This window comes from Pogonomyrmex barbatus, unplaced genomic scaffold (assembly GCF_055798465.1).
Source record: "Pogonomyrmex barbatus isolate J1 unplaced genomic scaffold, ASM5579846v1 scaffold7, whole genome shotgun sequence".
Classification (NCBI taxonomy): Eukaryota; Metazoa; Arthropoda; class Insecta; order Hymenoptera; family Formicidae; genus Pogonomyrmex; species Pogonomyrmex barbatus.
In genome coordinates, this window is record NW_028297171.1 from 10,245,328 (window position 1) to 10,261,486 (window position 16,159).

The following is a 16,159-nucleotide window of genomic DNA, read 5'->3' on the forward strand; positions in this document are numbered from 1 at the left end:
CTCGATTCATTCCGTAAATGTTTTTCCTTTAAAAGACAAGAAAAATAATAATGAGAAGTAGTAGATATTATAAATAGAGAAATTTTATAATTCAAAGCATCTTGAAATATACAAATGTGCTTGTTTTAATAAAATGATAATAAAATAAGAAAACGATAATTCAGAAAATATTACTAATGAAAATATGCCATCCCATTTAAAAGAATATTGATAATCTCGAAATGATTGAAAAAACACCCTGTATATTATTTTGTAAATAATAATAATTTGTATAATTATTTTGAATAATTACAGATCTATACAGATTGGGCTAATTATTATCTGGAACGAGGGGGTTGCAAGAGGAGGGTGGCCGATCTTCAGGCTGATCTCTGCGACGGTGTTCTTTTAGCTGACTTGGTGGAAGCTGTCAGTAAGTGTCAATCGTATTTTCACATTTTCTTAATTACAAGAAAAAAAAAAACATTTTATATAATTAAAAGATGCTTATAGATTTGCAAATTAATTAGATTTATAAATATAATATTAGAATTTTTTTTTTATTATCTAAATTTGTTTCGTTTTATACAAAAGATTGAAAAAAAATTCGCTTTAAATTGCAAAATTTTACGAATAAAAATTGATGCGCAAAAAAATTAAGCGGTGGCGCAGGTCATGACATAAATCTGCGATTCACCTAACAGTACTAAATCGTTTATGGCGTTGGACAGTTACCCATAACATATAAATCGGCAGTAAAGTCATTAGTGCATAGGGTACGACAGTCACGTGCCGCATGCGCGTATGCGTATGCATTCATCGCGACCGTTAGTTAAATAAAAGGAATATTTAGGAATATTTTCCAAATTGACACGTTTCTTTTATTGCAGCTAATCAGAAGGTGATCGACGTAAACCGAAAGCCGAAGAGTGCCCAACAAATGGTGAGTGTATTTTAAAACTAAAAACGTAAAGTATATTACAAATGTACAATGTAATGTACAAATGAAATATCATTATGGAATGCTTTTTTATATTAAATTTAAAAGAATATTAATTATTTACTCGTGAGTTATACATAAAAGGAAAATTATTAGATAAAGCTCGATCGAATCACAATGGAAACTTGAAAGATTTGATACGCGAAGCTTTCTCTGGAGAAGCAAATTTAAGAACCCGTGCACAGTCCTTTAAAAATAGAAAGCTCACAAGCTCGCCTCTCTTTTCCTTTTCCCACTTAGGATACATAGATAAAGTCTGTGCAACTGCACGTATGGTGCGTCGTAGATCACCGTTCATATCTTTTTGAAAATATTTAAAATAACGAGGGTAAAAGATAAATGCGATTACGTTCCGCGGCATGTTTCGAATGTTCTTAGGAAATATTTCCTATTTTCACAATTCTGAACTTTTAGTTCAGAATTTATGCGTTTTTATGTGAATATTTATATTTGTCAGTCTAATATTTTCGTAACTTCACAATGTTATCTGAGTAATAAAATTTCCAGGTCGTGTATCTTCGCTTCAGAGATCTCACTTTACGGGACACAATCCTTCGTCATAATATGCATAATAATCATATCGTTTTGCGGTTTAATACCGTAAGATAAATTTGCGCCTTTGATTTGAGAAGAACGATGCTTGGATCTCAGACCGGCATTTTAATTGGCGTTTTACGGAAGCACATTACGGCAAGAATTCGCTTCAGAATCGTCTTAGCCTCGCCTAACCTCTGACACGCGCGTTTTATACCTGCGATTAAGCACCTGGCTTCCGCACAGGCTCTGCCGTTCATGGATAATTAAAAGCTGTTAATTATAACGTCTCGTTACGTCCTCGCTCGTAAATTATCTCGATTACTTGTTTTCTCTCCTGACCAGACATTTCTCCTGACGCGACATTTCACTCTATTTCTTTATTACAAGAAATTTCTTTATTTTTAATTATTTAAATATAATATTTTTGACATGATATTTTTTCACAATTTGTTATTACCTATAACGGAATTAAAAGATCGAACTGTCTTTCTTACTATTTTCATGCTTGAAAAATAAAAATGTTAAATATTTGATAAAATTTCACAATAATTTCATACAGCTTTTCCTCTTGTAATGTTATTGTAAGGACTTTATTTCTATTGGCAGTCCTTTAACTTGTATCTCTTGAGGAAGAGCATCGCGCGTGGACTCAGGATTATGCAAATTGGGAACACGAGGAGGCATCGTCCCACGAAAAAGAGAGAGCGCGAGAGAGAAAAAGAGAAGTGTAACTCGACTGCGCGTTCGATCCATCTATCCGGATGTGACGTGGCTCGTTTTTCCGGCGAGATGCACTCAGAATCCATAAAATACACGTTTCTCTTTTATCGTTTTTTTTTTCCTTTGACTCTTTTTTTTCTTTCTTCTTATTCAAACATAGTCCTCGCACCCACAATAAATATTGACGTATTGAAAATTAGAAATATTCATGGTTTTTTATTCTGCTCTCAATACGGTAAATTTGTGTTTTCTGTTGAACATTGTAATAAAACTATATTAAAAAGGCAATACAAAAATATATATATATATATATATATATATTATTTTGTTGTTATGATTATATGTAAAGTAATTATATTATAAAGATGACAGAGTCAAAACTTAATTTTACTCTTGATTGTGAAACGATATTACGAATAGTTTTGTATTCACTCTTCAGTTCTTGGCAGAAACTCGATAGTTTACTAGGCCAGACAACTTTGCGCATAGCTCTTAATAGCTGTACTTATTTTGCCAAGTACTCCATATTACTTTAGAGTTTACTTCGGGGCAACTATGCAGCATAAAGCTCTCCGAAGTCTTTCCTCGACTCTTTCGTTCTTACCCTCAATCGAGCTAACGACAGAAACAAGCCTATAGTCGGGCTCTCGTAGACGTCGCCTTTCCAATTTCGCGGTGTCGAGGGTGGACGCTAAAGAAGGGAGAAGGGCTCCGGTCTATAATTAAAGCAAGCCGAGCACACGCGCCACGTGTACAGGGTGATTCACATAAATGATAAGTGAGAATAATCTATCGTGGCAGAGAAACGCAAACTCGATCGTTCGACATCTCTGTCTTAAAAATTCTTCAGCATTAAAAGTACCTTCGCCATAATAATTTTATTATGTAAATCAAATGTGCTTAAAATGTAATTTTATTTAGATGTGAAATTACAATTAGTATACGATTACTAGTAGTTATTTTTTTTTTTTTTTTTTTTTTTTTTTTTTTTTTTTTTTTTTTTTATGAATCTCGATAGTTTTAACGATTCGTGAAACTACTTGTAACTAGCTCGAATCATGTGTTTTCCTTTCGGAATCGCGCTGAGCACGCGACTCGCAACTCGTCATCAGTTTACAACTCGTACGCACTTCTACGACACATACAATAGTGTACAGAACGAAACGTGCGCTCTTCGTGCTCTCTACGTAAACCGGAAGCACTCAATGGTTGCATAGATCGATGTGCAACATTATACATTGACGTAGACGAGATGCACTTTATTTTTTCATTCTTAATTAATTATATATTCATTTTAATAATCAATCTTCGTTCGTTAAGAAAAAGATCTAAAACTGGGTTAAAAATGTTTAAGAAGAGTTTTCACACGAGTTAAGATGACTTTACTGAAATTTTATTAAGAGAATCAATTTTTTTAAGTTAAAAGAAAAATTGGACTTTTTATTATCGAAATTTTTTGTTAAGTTTTTTTTTTTTTTTAGAGATGGATAAATATTAATTCAATCTTGTTCAGATCAAAAACGTTTGAAAAATTTGTCCATTTTCCTCTACGTGCGTAAACTCGGTCTCGCAACAGAATGGGAATAGGGAATTCTCATCTTCGCACTATCTGTCAATCGTCAACGTTGTTTTGACGATTTAAAAGAGAGTCGGGTAAACTCAAGCTTAAACCGGAACCGACGCGGTGTCTCTGGCCAACCAGTCGGCTCCATTGCGATCTATTTCTATTTCGCGGATAATCCTCTCTCTCGAGATAGCGAGGATGAGTCATTTCGTATATATTAGTCAAGCATCGCGCTGGTCTTCCTAATTTCTTGACATAGAGCGGTAATTATAAATAATATAGATGAATCCGAATTTTATTCATGAAGTTTGAGTAAATGAAGCTTGAGTTTGCTTTGACGAAAAATTGAGAGCACCAAGAGCGCTTTAAAAAGAAATAATATGATTATGAAAAATAATTCTAAAAATTGATATCGAACATGACAAGTATATTAAAGTAACTTTTGACTCATAATTGAGCTATAATTATCGCGTATCAAGAAAGTGTGCTCTAATATGTGTAATTATGACGCAATTCATTATATAATCAAGAAACCAAACATCGACCTCGAGTTTAAATAAACGTAACTCTACAAACGAGCGTTTAAAAATTGATTACCTGATCGTTTAGATTAGAGGAGTGCGATCAAGTGTTGGGAAGGCGTGCGGGGAACGTCGATGGCGGAACGTTGAAAACGTCGCAGTACGTCGCAGTATGTCGCAGGTGTCCTAGATACGAGATAGTACATATGTACACTGAGGTACGAATAGGAAAGAGGGCAAAGAGAAAATGGGGAATCGAATAGGCGCGGTTTCCCGGTATAAAACCGCTTTGTGGAAACAAGAAACAAAGAGAGAGAGAGAGAGAGAGACGTTTTAGGCTGTAGTTCTTTTTTCGACTGAAATGCCCGTCTATGTAAGATGTCTTTGAAAAACCGCCTTACCATCTCGAATATTTAAATTAAGATAAATTAATTTAATAAGTATATTTAAAAGTAATTTACAGTTCTGATTTTTTAAATTTGTAATTTAATTTTATTTAAATTTTTAATTTATTTTTATTAGTTTGAACATATTTAAAATTAATTTGTCTCATATTATCTTATATTATCCATATCTTAAATTATGTGAAATATCAATATCTTAATTTTTTTGATTGATTTCACGTTAAATTAAAAGAAAAAAAAAAAACTTTCCTCCACAATATACTCTACTGTTTCCTCTCAATAGAAAATACAATTCTTCTATCTACGAATTAATCATCTGGTATCTGACGATAGTTCGATTTTCCCACGTAAGATTTCTTATGCAAAAAATGCAATTGGTTACGCTGTTGCGTTACTCGATTAATATCCGCAGTTAATCGTGGCTTTATATTCATCGCGAAACTAGTAATCGATATAATAATAGAAAAGATACAAAATAAAAGACAAACAATGCACCTACATATAAAATGCAATTTTTTATTCGACTTCTACTTTTAATTAATATCTGATCGCGTAGAAATTGCTTCTTGCAGTCGGTCACCGTCACATCTTTATTGATCCTGAACCTGACTTTGCGAACGCGACTCGAGATGACTTGGAATGCAATTTTCCCTTGACGTAACACGCAATGCATTCTACGTCCTTGAATTCCCCATGATTCATGCTTTTAATCTCTCATTTCAACATTGTGACATTTATTTCCCCATATTTGCGTAATACAGAAATTGCAGTGTGCCGGTTGAGAGAAAATTGTGTCTCATAGATGAGTTTACATACATGTTTTTTCTAAGTAATGTATATTTAACTTGAAAGTTTAATTTTTAATTAATGAGCCTTCTACGTGACATTCATTTCCCTTTGTCCCTTTTTATATATATATATATATACACTTTAGAAAATAGTACATTTTGCATAATGAGAATTCAAAAAATAGTGGAACGCATTCCGAGTATTTCCGGTTGTCCTGTGTCAGCGCACGAGTGAACGGTTTGTTTTCAAAAGTTAATGACGTTCCCGCGCGAACCGATAAACTGTTACATTGTTGGCTGACGGACTGGCGTGTTCGTGAAAGATTCAGCAATTCGATTCGCGGATGTCTCGGTGAATGAGCCGACCGCGGAAAAAAAAGCCTCGCCTCTCGCCCGGATCCCGTCGGTATAGCGATGTCCAGAATACACAATGCCGAGTAAATTGGATGGAAATAAACGTGAATCAAAAGTGGTCGGTGCTCTTCCTGTTTCTTTACGTGTACTCGTGGTTTATTAAATCCCAAGATCGCTGAAATTTAACCATCGAAAATATGATTTTGATTGCAGAGTAATTTGAAGCTTATATGTTTTTCAAGCAAATTGCAAGGGATTGTTAGGAGGACCTAAAATTTGAAAAATTTTTAACCGAAGAGTTCCATAAAGTGTAGATTTTTCGCGATGAATCTTGGAAATTTTGAAAATATGAAATTTTCAAACATACATACATACATTAAGTTAACAGAATTTTCTATATCCAGTTAATGATAATTTAATCTATTTCTCTTAAAATTGATACTTAGCGTCACGGCACAGCGTCGTTATTTGATCGCGTATCGTAAAAGATCGTAAAAGACAAATTAACAACACACTCGATCCGGGGTATCGCGATCACAACGTGAACCGACCCCACTCACAGGATCTGTGAGCCACGTGGATACCTGAGTTCTCCAGGCTCCCACACTTGGAATACCCACTCCCACTACCTGTCGATTACCTCTTTCTTCCTTCCTCCTTTGTCCTCCTCCACGGGTCTCTGCTAACACGGTCTCTGCTTCGGCCAATTGCGATGTAGCTTACCTCGACCTCGTGTCCGTGTGTACTCTCTCTCTGTCTCTTGTCGTTTAGTGTCTTACGAGTGATCCAGCAGCGTGGATGCTGCGCCGATTTTCGCGACAGGAAAGCGCGCGAAATGTGTCGGTAGATAAATCGATCAATTTCATCGACATGTACAGTGCCATTATCGCTAATTAATTAATTAGGCATTAACTGACCACTGTGCTATTCATATGGTGTTTTTATATCTAATGAGGAAGTAGAAGGAGTTGTCGTTAGGTAGTATCGAATTTTTATGAATTCTTATTTTAATTTTTAATTTTTTACTAATTTTTATGGCTATTTAACATATTTATATTTCTATTATTTATAAATAATTAACACTGCTAGATCTGACCATATTGAAAACTAAATGCTTCCCAAAAACGTTAACGCTTTATCGAATTTTTTGTTATGTATGAAAAAAATTAATTCTTCCTCTAATCTAATCAACAAACTTTTTATTTATATTTATCAGGACACTAGTTTAAAGAACTTGCTTGGGCACATAGGGAAGTTTAAAGTACAAATACTTTTCAGATATATCGCACAGACGTGTGTTCTGTCTGTCTTTTTTTCAGATTAACATTTTATAAGTGCTCGAGTAGCACGTGCCAGGCTTATGCCTTTACCTCTCGTGATCTCGTGATTCTCACCCTCTTGTAACTATGTTCTTTATGAATGAAAATTTATCGACTCGGTTATCCGACTCGACTCGCATTTGCTTTCATCTCCACGAATAATCGTTTGACCACTCGAGTTTACGATCTCCGTTGCCGGCAGACACGAATCGATATCGATCTGCGGAGATAGCAAGGCAGTTCGAGTGAATTTATTACTAGGAATTTTCTTAATGGAATATAAATATTCCATATTCTCTCGCGCGAGTATATCGCGGGTTTTTGATAGTAAATAAAATTTAAATTAAATTTATACAAAATATTATATAATATTACACGTTATGTTTCCGATTTAAATTTGAAATTGAGAAGGGCGGTAAAAAAAATCAAATATATATAACTATGAGTGAGAATTAAGATTATATCGTTTTGTGACTTCTCAGTGATTCGTACGATAGACTTTTCGAGGTCACATTAGGCCATAAAGGATTAACGGCGTCGGAATGCCGGTAGTCCTGCCAATGTAAGAAGATACTTTGAAAGCAATACCACAATCAATCTCGTACTTCTCGAGAAGACTCCGCTTCTCTGATCTTTGAAAAGATTCTCATAGAAACCTCCAGGATTTCACGCGATTCATAATGCTGAATTCAAAGCTAACTTTTTTTTACGTATCGAGAATTCGACGATACGTCACTTTTCCACTGACTATCGAATATTTTTTGCGAGTATGAGTATAAGCATTATTATTATTATTAACTGTAAGTGTAATTATAAAAATAGCCTGCTAACCGCGAGCCTTAATCCTACATTTCGGGATTTGGTTAATCGTCGAGTCTAGACGAGAAATCGAAATAACGGCCCGGCGAAATCACAGAAGGTCGACTGTGTTGCGACCGTTCGCTCGCAACGAGCGGGCTTGGCCGACGAGCTCATTAACTCATAAAATTGAACGGGCTGAGTTGTCAGTCACAGAAGTAGCGACACTCGCGCGCAGTTAATAAAGCAGCCGTTAATCGACGACGACGACGACGACGACGACGACGACGATGACAACATACCGTGGTGGATTCCTCTTAACTAAGTTCGACCTCTCGAAACTCGAAATGATTGCATTTGTCGCATTCGCCAGACTAGAGTTGACGCCTTTTAAACTCACTACATTTCATACGAATGCATCCTTGGCGAAAATACCTCAGAATCTAGAAATGCAAAGGGATTATTCAGAGAATCCTTAATAAAATAATTAATTGGAGTAATATAACAAGAAAATAGTTGATAATAGCAAAAAGTTAATAGAGAAAAAAAATTACAGATCTTTATATCACTTCGTATTATCTATAATGAAAATAATTAAACAAAATATTTTTTCGTTAAAATTAAAATAATTAAATTTTCTTATCAATAATTCTTAATTCAATAAATTTGAGATAATTTGAAGTTTATGTATCTTTTATATTTGAATATTTGGATATTCCTTTTCAACTTAACGTGTCTGTGTAACATGTCTCTCTTATCCAATCTTTCCTGTTAACGATCCTTTATATTCACTGAATAACTGAATTTAATTTCAACCGTCTTACTCTATAAAAAGGGATAAACAACTCGTGTGAGCGAACGATGGAGAGTAAACGATGACTTTGTGCGACCCACGGGCACATTTTATTAAATTATTATCGCCGTTTACGAGTCCAAACCCGTTCGGATAACGCTGGTAAACGGCCGCGAGATCGGCAATGTCAAATTGCCTCTTAAAATGAACGTAAAATAAATTGCATAAGTGGTGAGGTACACCCCGGCCAATCGCAGTATCGTTCTCGATACGCGTTGCTACTATGTTGTACATGTCATATCCGCAATTTGTATGTCGCATCCTTTGTGATACCTGTGATGGCAAATCTATGTCTTGCGATTTCTCGCGTAAATCGCGCCGACTTGCCGCCGCCATGGAAAATTGCGGGTACTTATTATAACGCGGCAATTGAGATGGGAACATAGATTCAATTATTCTGAGTTGCGTTCAACCAACAAGCGAGCGTACTCGTATAACGCGGCGATATTATCGATAATTATAGCAAAAAGCAATTAGGTTTCTCTTTCCGCAAGATATGAAATTTTGCTTATTCATATCGTCGTATCTGTATCGTGATTCATATTACGTGTTATTGATGTATTAGTAACGCTTTTTATTATATAAACCTTAATAACGGTAGTGGTAATTACTACAATGTTCTCTTTTCTTAGTTCTGACCTGTTATGTAAAAGTCTGCGAACTTGCAGAAAAAGTCGAGAGAACGATCAAACGTATAATGATAGGCTTTATGTGAAATCGACGCGGGCACTTCTTATCTCTTCTCCCACAACTATTTCAACTATTCCGACCCCGCATAAATCATTCCGCACACGCATGCCGCATGGACCGAGCATCGCTCTCGAACATCGCTTTGCTACGCGAACCTTTCTCGATATGCATCAAACGAACTGCGCCGTGAACTACGCGGCCGCGGATGGACGCGCTATCGCGATTGATGTTACGTTTATCTATCATCAATACTGGCGATTTACAATCCTTTTCGGCGTAAATTCCACGCCTCAAGCGAATTCGGGTTCGGGAAATTTACTCGCCCGTTGCCACTCGCCGCGCACGTGCCGCGACCGCGATCGCAATTAATCGCGATCGTCGACTCGCCGGCATTATTTCGCGTGTGCGATGATTTTTACGATGATTTTACGATGATTTATTCCGTTAATATTGGAACTATTCTACTGTAGAAACTTTGTTGCGGTAATTGTGGCTCGGTTGATTTTACGAAAATTTACAGTACATTTTGAGGCTCATCAGATTGACTATACAAAACGAATGCGATTAAAGGTAAAATGAATTCCATCGCCAAATTTTTGTACACACCGTATTGCGTAGCTACCAGCTTTCCCATACGTTCCACTTAGCCTTTCAAAAATTTGGTAATTACCAATTTGCAATGAAAAATAGTTTTATAATTCATATAAATTAATCGATTTTTTTACAATTAGATATACAATTTGAGATTAAAATAAATAATATAAAAATGAATACATTAACGTTTATGTCTCGTATAAAAAAAAGCATCAATTTTGCAATTTTACTTTATGATGGATTTACTTTATAATTGTTTCGAGAATCGTGAACAATTTAGATTTTAAATTATTCGAGATCTTTATGATCTCGACAACGTCCAACCTTTTTATCCTCGCTCCTTCGTCCTTCGACTTCTTCCTTCCTGGACGACCGAGAGGTCGTTACGATTCTAGACGTACGTTGATTTCAACGAGTTCTGGTGAACCACAGGGAGTCAGTTTTTCGCCGAAGAATCGAGTCATCCGCTCTTGCGAATTTCAACGCACGTCCGATCAAATTGCGGCAAAAGGCCGAGATAGAAGGGCATGGGTACAGGAGTAGTTTTCTAACGGTACCGAAAATGGAGAATCAGACGTGCGATGTGATCGCGAATCTTGACGCGGAATCTCCATGAATCTCGCGCAATCTCGTCTCATACTTTTGCATACGAAAGTAAGCAAATACGTCAAGTAGACTTTCGCATTAACGCGAAAGGAACGCTTCGATTCGAAGTTGCGAGTCTTGTGAGATATCTTGAAAAGAGATAATTGCGTTCTTATCAAGAAAAAAAGGACTCTATAAAAATTTTTATAAATTATTTTAGTTACAATTACCGGAATTTCGATGAGATTGCACTTGGGCACCTTTTAATTTTGTAATTAAATTGACGTCGACGTCAACTTCTGTCAACTTTAAAATCTCAGAGTTTTACATAACATACAGTTTTGAAAAGTCATTTTTATCGGATACAGAGATTTTTACTTGGCAATTTTATAACAGAATTATTAAAACGCTCCAAGCTAAATAATAAATGTCGGTTGTAATAATAATAATAATCTTAGTCTTAATGATTTCGCATACGCATGGAGATCTAGTTCACGGAAAGTCGAAGGTCAGTCAGGCTGGATGACACGTGTGTCGCATTCATTGCAGTCCGCGACTTGCGGCGCATTGCAGCAGCGAAATGCGGTATCTGCGATCGTTATCGTTATCGTTGCTTATTGTGCACGGTGCTGTTCTCAACGGCGTGCGGATTTTTACCGCGAGTCGCGTCGCTCGATCGTATGTGCCGGCTCTCGAAATGAGGCCCAAGGTGAGCTTCGATTCGAGAGCACGCGCGAGCTCGATACGACACGGTAACGCGGCGGCGACTCGTTTCGGAAGGCCCGACCAGTCCTCGAGTGATTATTACGTGAGTCCGAGCCGGAATATCATCATTTCTATTTCTTTTTTCTTTTGTCGCGATATACGCCTATAACGCGGGAAAAAAGATCATCCGCAGTTGAAATTAATCAATTTCCTTTAGGTGCCTAGATTCGTGTCGAATCTTAATACTGATAAATCGGAGATTAAGTTCTCCGTCTCTCTTTCTCTTGAAATTTGAACAAAAATGGGAGTGTGAGACTAAAGATCTAAGAATCTCCGGCCGGATGTTTCGAAATTCCGATGAACCTGATTTGATGCCGAAGAATTGCAGAATTCAAATTCTTGCGGTTTAAATTTTACGAAATTCACACAGAACTTTGAGATCTAAGAATTTGCGACTGTGAAAATTATTAAATTATGAGTTATGTTTTTTTTTTTTTAACTGATCCTCGCACTTCTAGGATTAATTTCAAATTAAAGTGTACAATTTGTTAAAAAATTTGTCTATGAGTGATTATTATGAGATCGTCTGGCTTTTCAAAGGACTTGTTGGTGGACCGTTCATTTTTCGTCACAGATTATCATGCTCCCGTTATACATTCCGCGAATTCTGTCGGTCGTTGTAACCATTAAGCAGCTTGTTTGGGCTCTACTTGGCATTACACTGGGTGACTCGGAATTTCGATGAGATTGCACTTGGGCACCTTTTAATTTTGTAACTTGTAAATTGACGTTGACTTTAAATCTCAACTTTAAAATCTCAAAGTTTTACATAACATACAGTTTTGAAAAATCACTTTTATCAGACAGAGATTTTTACAGATTATCTTTAGATAATTTCAGACAAATTTCAGATTTATATTTAACTTAAATTATTATTTATCTTCAGAGTTAATCGTAATTTTAATTCTATTTTGGTCTGACGAAAGCTGCTTATTCGCTACTTTGTGATTCGTTCTTAAGCAATTTTGGCGAAAACGAGTGTTGGTGGACGAGGCGTAAATAATTTTCCTCGGCAAGAAATTCGCACTGTGATGCAGACTAAATTGAAGCACGTTCTCAGCAATGGTTTTAATTAAAGTCCGCAAGACGAACGGTAATCTGTACTAATCATGAAATTGATCCGCCACGCTTCCAGTCCGCGCAAACTCTTTCTTTCTTCTCTTCAAACAAAAGGGCCGTCGACCCAGCTTTTGGATTTCCGAAAATTTCGTAAAAGGATTACATGATAATGCGACATTAATTAAATTCCTTCATAACGCTGTAATCCAAACGCGCCACGAAGTCGCATCTGCGCCTTGTATAACTTTATTTAATTGCTTAATCATGGAAAAACTCACATTCTAATTCAATCAAATTGAATTATTCAAATTTGTTTGTTTTATATGTATAAGCGTATATAATTAATATAATAAAATCTCGAGAGTTTGCATTTTAACTTTGTATACCAATGGATAGTTTTACCAATAGTTTTACTATACTATATTATATTAATTGGATTTTTTAAGTTTAGAGATTTACACAAATAATTGAATAATTAAGAAATTTGATAAATTAAAAAAAAGTATATTTTCGTAAATTTAAGTTTGCATACATCCTGAAATTGGTATATCCAATTGGCGAGTGAAATCAATTAGATCCACTGACCGAAGACTAAATTTGTTTCGCTGTTTCGAAGGATTGTGTTAATTGCAGGTTTTAATGAGCGTCGATCCATCCAGCTGTGGCTTCCATTTCCGGGATGTTATGCGGACATTGCACATCTTCTCTCTCTCTCACATAGGTGTCTTAGAAAATCAGGTTAGCCTTGCTAGGAATTCTCCTTTCGCTCTTTCGTGACGATTCTACGAGCTCTAAATTGCGCTCGTTTAAGTAAAGAAGCTTCAAAGAAATTTGTTCTGAATTCCACAAACTATCCTTAATTGTGAGTTTTACACGCGAATTAAATTTATCTCAATCTTAATCCCAATATTAATTTTTTATTATAGAAGGTTCAAGTATTACTTATCAAGTATAATAATTTATTATTGCACTCATTAGAAAGAAGAAATATAAATAATAAATTGTAATGAGAGTTTATAAGTATATCTCATAAACTAATGGCATTAATTTTTAATATTTTTATACAGCAATTTAGCAAAAAAAAAAGATAGAACATTGCGTTACATCATTTCATCTTTTATAATACAAAAGATACGATAGAGAAAATACATGTACATAGAAAAAAGAAGAGAATCCTTCTACGGCACTCTTTTCTCTTGTTCGTTTTTCCTCTTGAGAACCGCAGAGGCGAAGACGTTACCATAAGAGGACATCTCCTGCCATATCTGAACCTTTCTCTCTCTCTCTCTCTCTCTCTCTCTCTCTCTCTCTCTCTCTCCTTTTTCCCGTTCTGGGACCACAGTCTCACGGGCCCCCCAGAGGTATTCTGAAGGAAATTGTCCTTGCGAATAACTTGTAGTTTGCGAATACAACGTACATTTGCATCAATGGTCGGGTTTAATTAACTCCATTTTAGAAAATTCTCGTTCTTTAAATTAAATTTCTTTTGATTAATGCAATTATTAAAAATTTGTTGATATTCAAAAGTATATTATTTAACAGATGAATAGTTAATAACAAAATTATTTTTTTTTTTTTAATATTATACAATATAAAACAAATTTATGTACACGCAATTCACATATTTCAATGTTGTAATTGGTATAATCAAAAGTTAACATTAAAAGTTATTTTTCATTGTTGCAATCATCAGAAAATTTAATTGTATAAAAAATAAAAATATATTCTAGAAATAAACTTTTCAACATGTGATAAGATTAACTCACATCTAATTTTGAAGTACGTATTATAAAGTGTCTTATTTATAGTATTGTATATATATATATATATATAAATAAAATAAAACATTTAATAAGAAATGGTGAGATATAATTTTGATTGATAGAAATTCTCTCTTTTAAATTTGCTATCGACTAAAGAAGTACAATTTACAAAGATACAAAGATACAAAGATAAGAATATATAAAAATTTTTTACAAATTTTCATAAAAAAATCCAACACATTTTTTTACTTATATATTTATTCCAATGACGATCTATAAGTCTAACGAGAGAGAGAGAGAGAGAGAGAGAGAGAGAGAGAGAGAGAGAGAGAGATGGAGTGGAATGCATTAAAAAGCGCCGTCGCCATTTACGGTTGTCATCTCACCAGGATAACTCGAAACTGCGCGCGATGGTGATCTTTCCCTTTTGCAATGCATCGCGGCTCCTTCTGAAGGATATCTTTTTTAAGCTTAATGGATCATGATAAGAATTCGATGATACAACATTTGATACCTGTCATTTGAAGAAGAAAGCCGAAGGCTTAACGCGTAACATTGTACTTTATATAATATTAGATTACTCTTGAAATCACACACATAATTAATTCTCGCGAAATATTTTTTTTCTATACCTTTCTTCATTATCGTTATCGTCGGATTAAGTTAAGATAGATAAATAAGTATCTATAACAAAATCTTATTTATATTATTTTATTTCTTTGTCTTAAGATTATTTCTCTTATTTTTTTTAAATTTTTTTATAAAATATTATAAGAAATAGTTACAAGTTTTTTAATTTAGCGCCTTTAAATTTATTATATGTCTAAATTAAATTCATCTCAATTTGTATCTCTTTGCTTCCTGTGCTTCCTAGTTCTTTTATAATAGACTTCCCGACTAAATTAACGGGGTAATACCTACGTTCCCGTGACTGGGTGAGTCATCGGCTCTTTCTCGTGCCACCCTGTGTAGTACCTCGGCGCGACTCGTTTTCTGAGCAAAAGCCGGGACCAGAAACAATGGAAACGAGAGGTCGGTGAGCACGCGTGTGCAAGGTAGCCACGATCGTGACGGTCACGTTTCGCTCTCGCGTTGTATGTATTATGTGGTGCACAGCGTGGAAAGCCAGCAAGAGCTTTTGTATACATCTCTCTCTCTCTCTCTCGAGGACATCCTATACTCTTCCGCCTTCTTTCTCCCCTTGCTCTCTATCCCTATATCTTTATTCGATCCCTGATTCTTGTTAGATATCGAAAATTGAAAACTCTTCGATAGTTACATTCGATAGTTACCTGATAAATAAATGATCAGAACTATCATTCTTGTCAATTTTAATAAAAAAAAATATATATATACATATTATATAAATATATTTAAAAATAAAATATAAGATTGGAACTTAAATTTGGCTAAAATGAGATATTTAATCATGAAGAATAAGAAATACAATTTTGCAAAAGAAAGCCGCTAATGTTGCACTTTAGGAAACCAAAAGATGATCGATGACGAAGCTTAGCTTCTGTGTTGCGCAGGTCGAGAACGTGAGTTTGTGCGTGGGAGCACTGCGGGCTCTAGGAGCGGACGTAGGTGCTGTAAACCCGGGCGAATTGGCGGCAGGATCAACCCTGTGGCCGGTCTTGGCTTTGCTCTTCGCTCTGTCACGTTACAAGCAGCGAGCCAAGCAGCTGCAGGACATGCCAAGGTAAGTGAGTCATTCCTTTCGACAAGAAAGTCTATGACCATAATGATCATAATGATGACGATGATAGCATTATACATTAAAAATATATACTTAGAAAAATGTTTAAATTGTTGAAATTGGTTTAGGACATTAGAATAGAGAAAAGAATTTTTAAATTTCAGATT

General features: G+C 35.2%; 1 protein-coding gene across 1 annotated transcript in view; it reads left to right on the plus strand.

Moving 5' to 3' along the window:
* The window catches only part of sick (sickie), a 112,651-nt gene that overhangs the window by 15,379 nt on the left and 81,113 nt on the right, over positions 1–16,159 (plus strand). Inside the window, exons 2-4 of the mRNA XM_089083311.1 lie at positions 295–412; positions 870–922; positions 15,826–15,995. Of these exons, the coding sequence (XP_088939437.1) occupies positions 295–412; positions 870–922; positions 15,826–15,995 (341 nt within the window). The remainder of the gene's footprint in view (positions 1–294; positions 413–869; positions 923–15,825; positions 15,996–16,159) is intronic.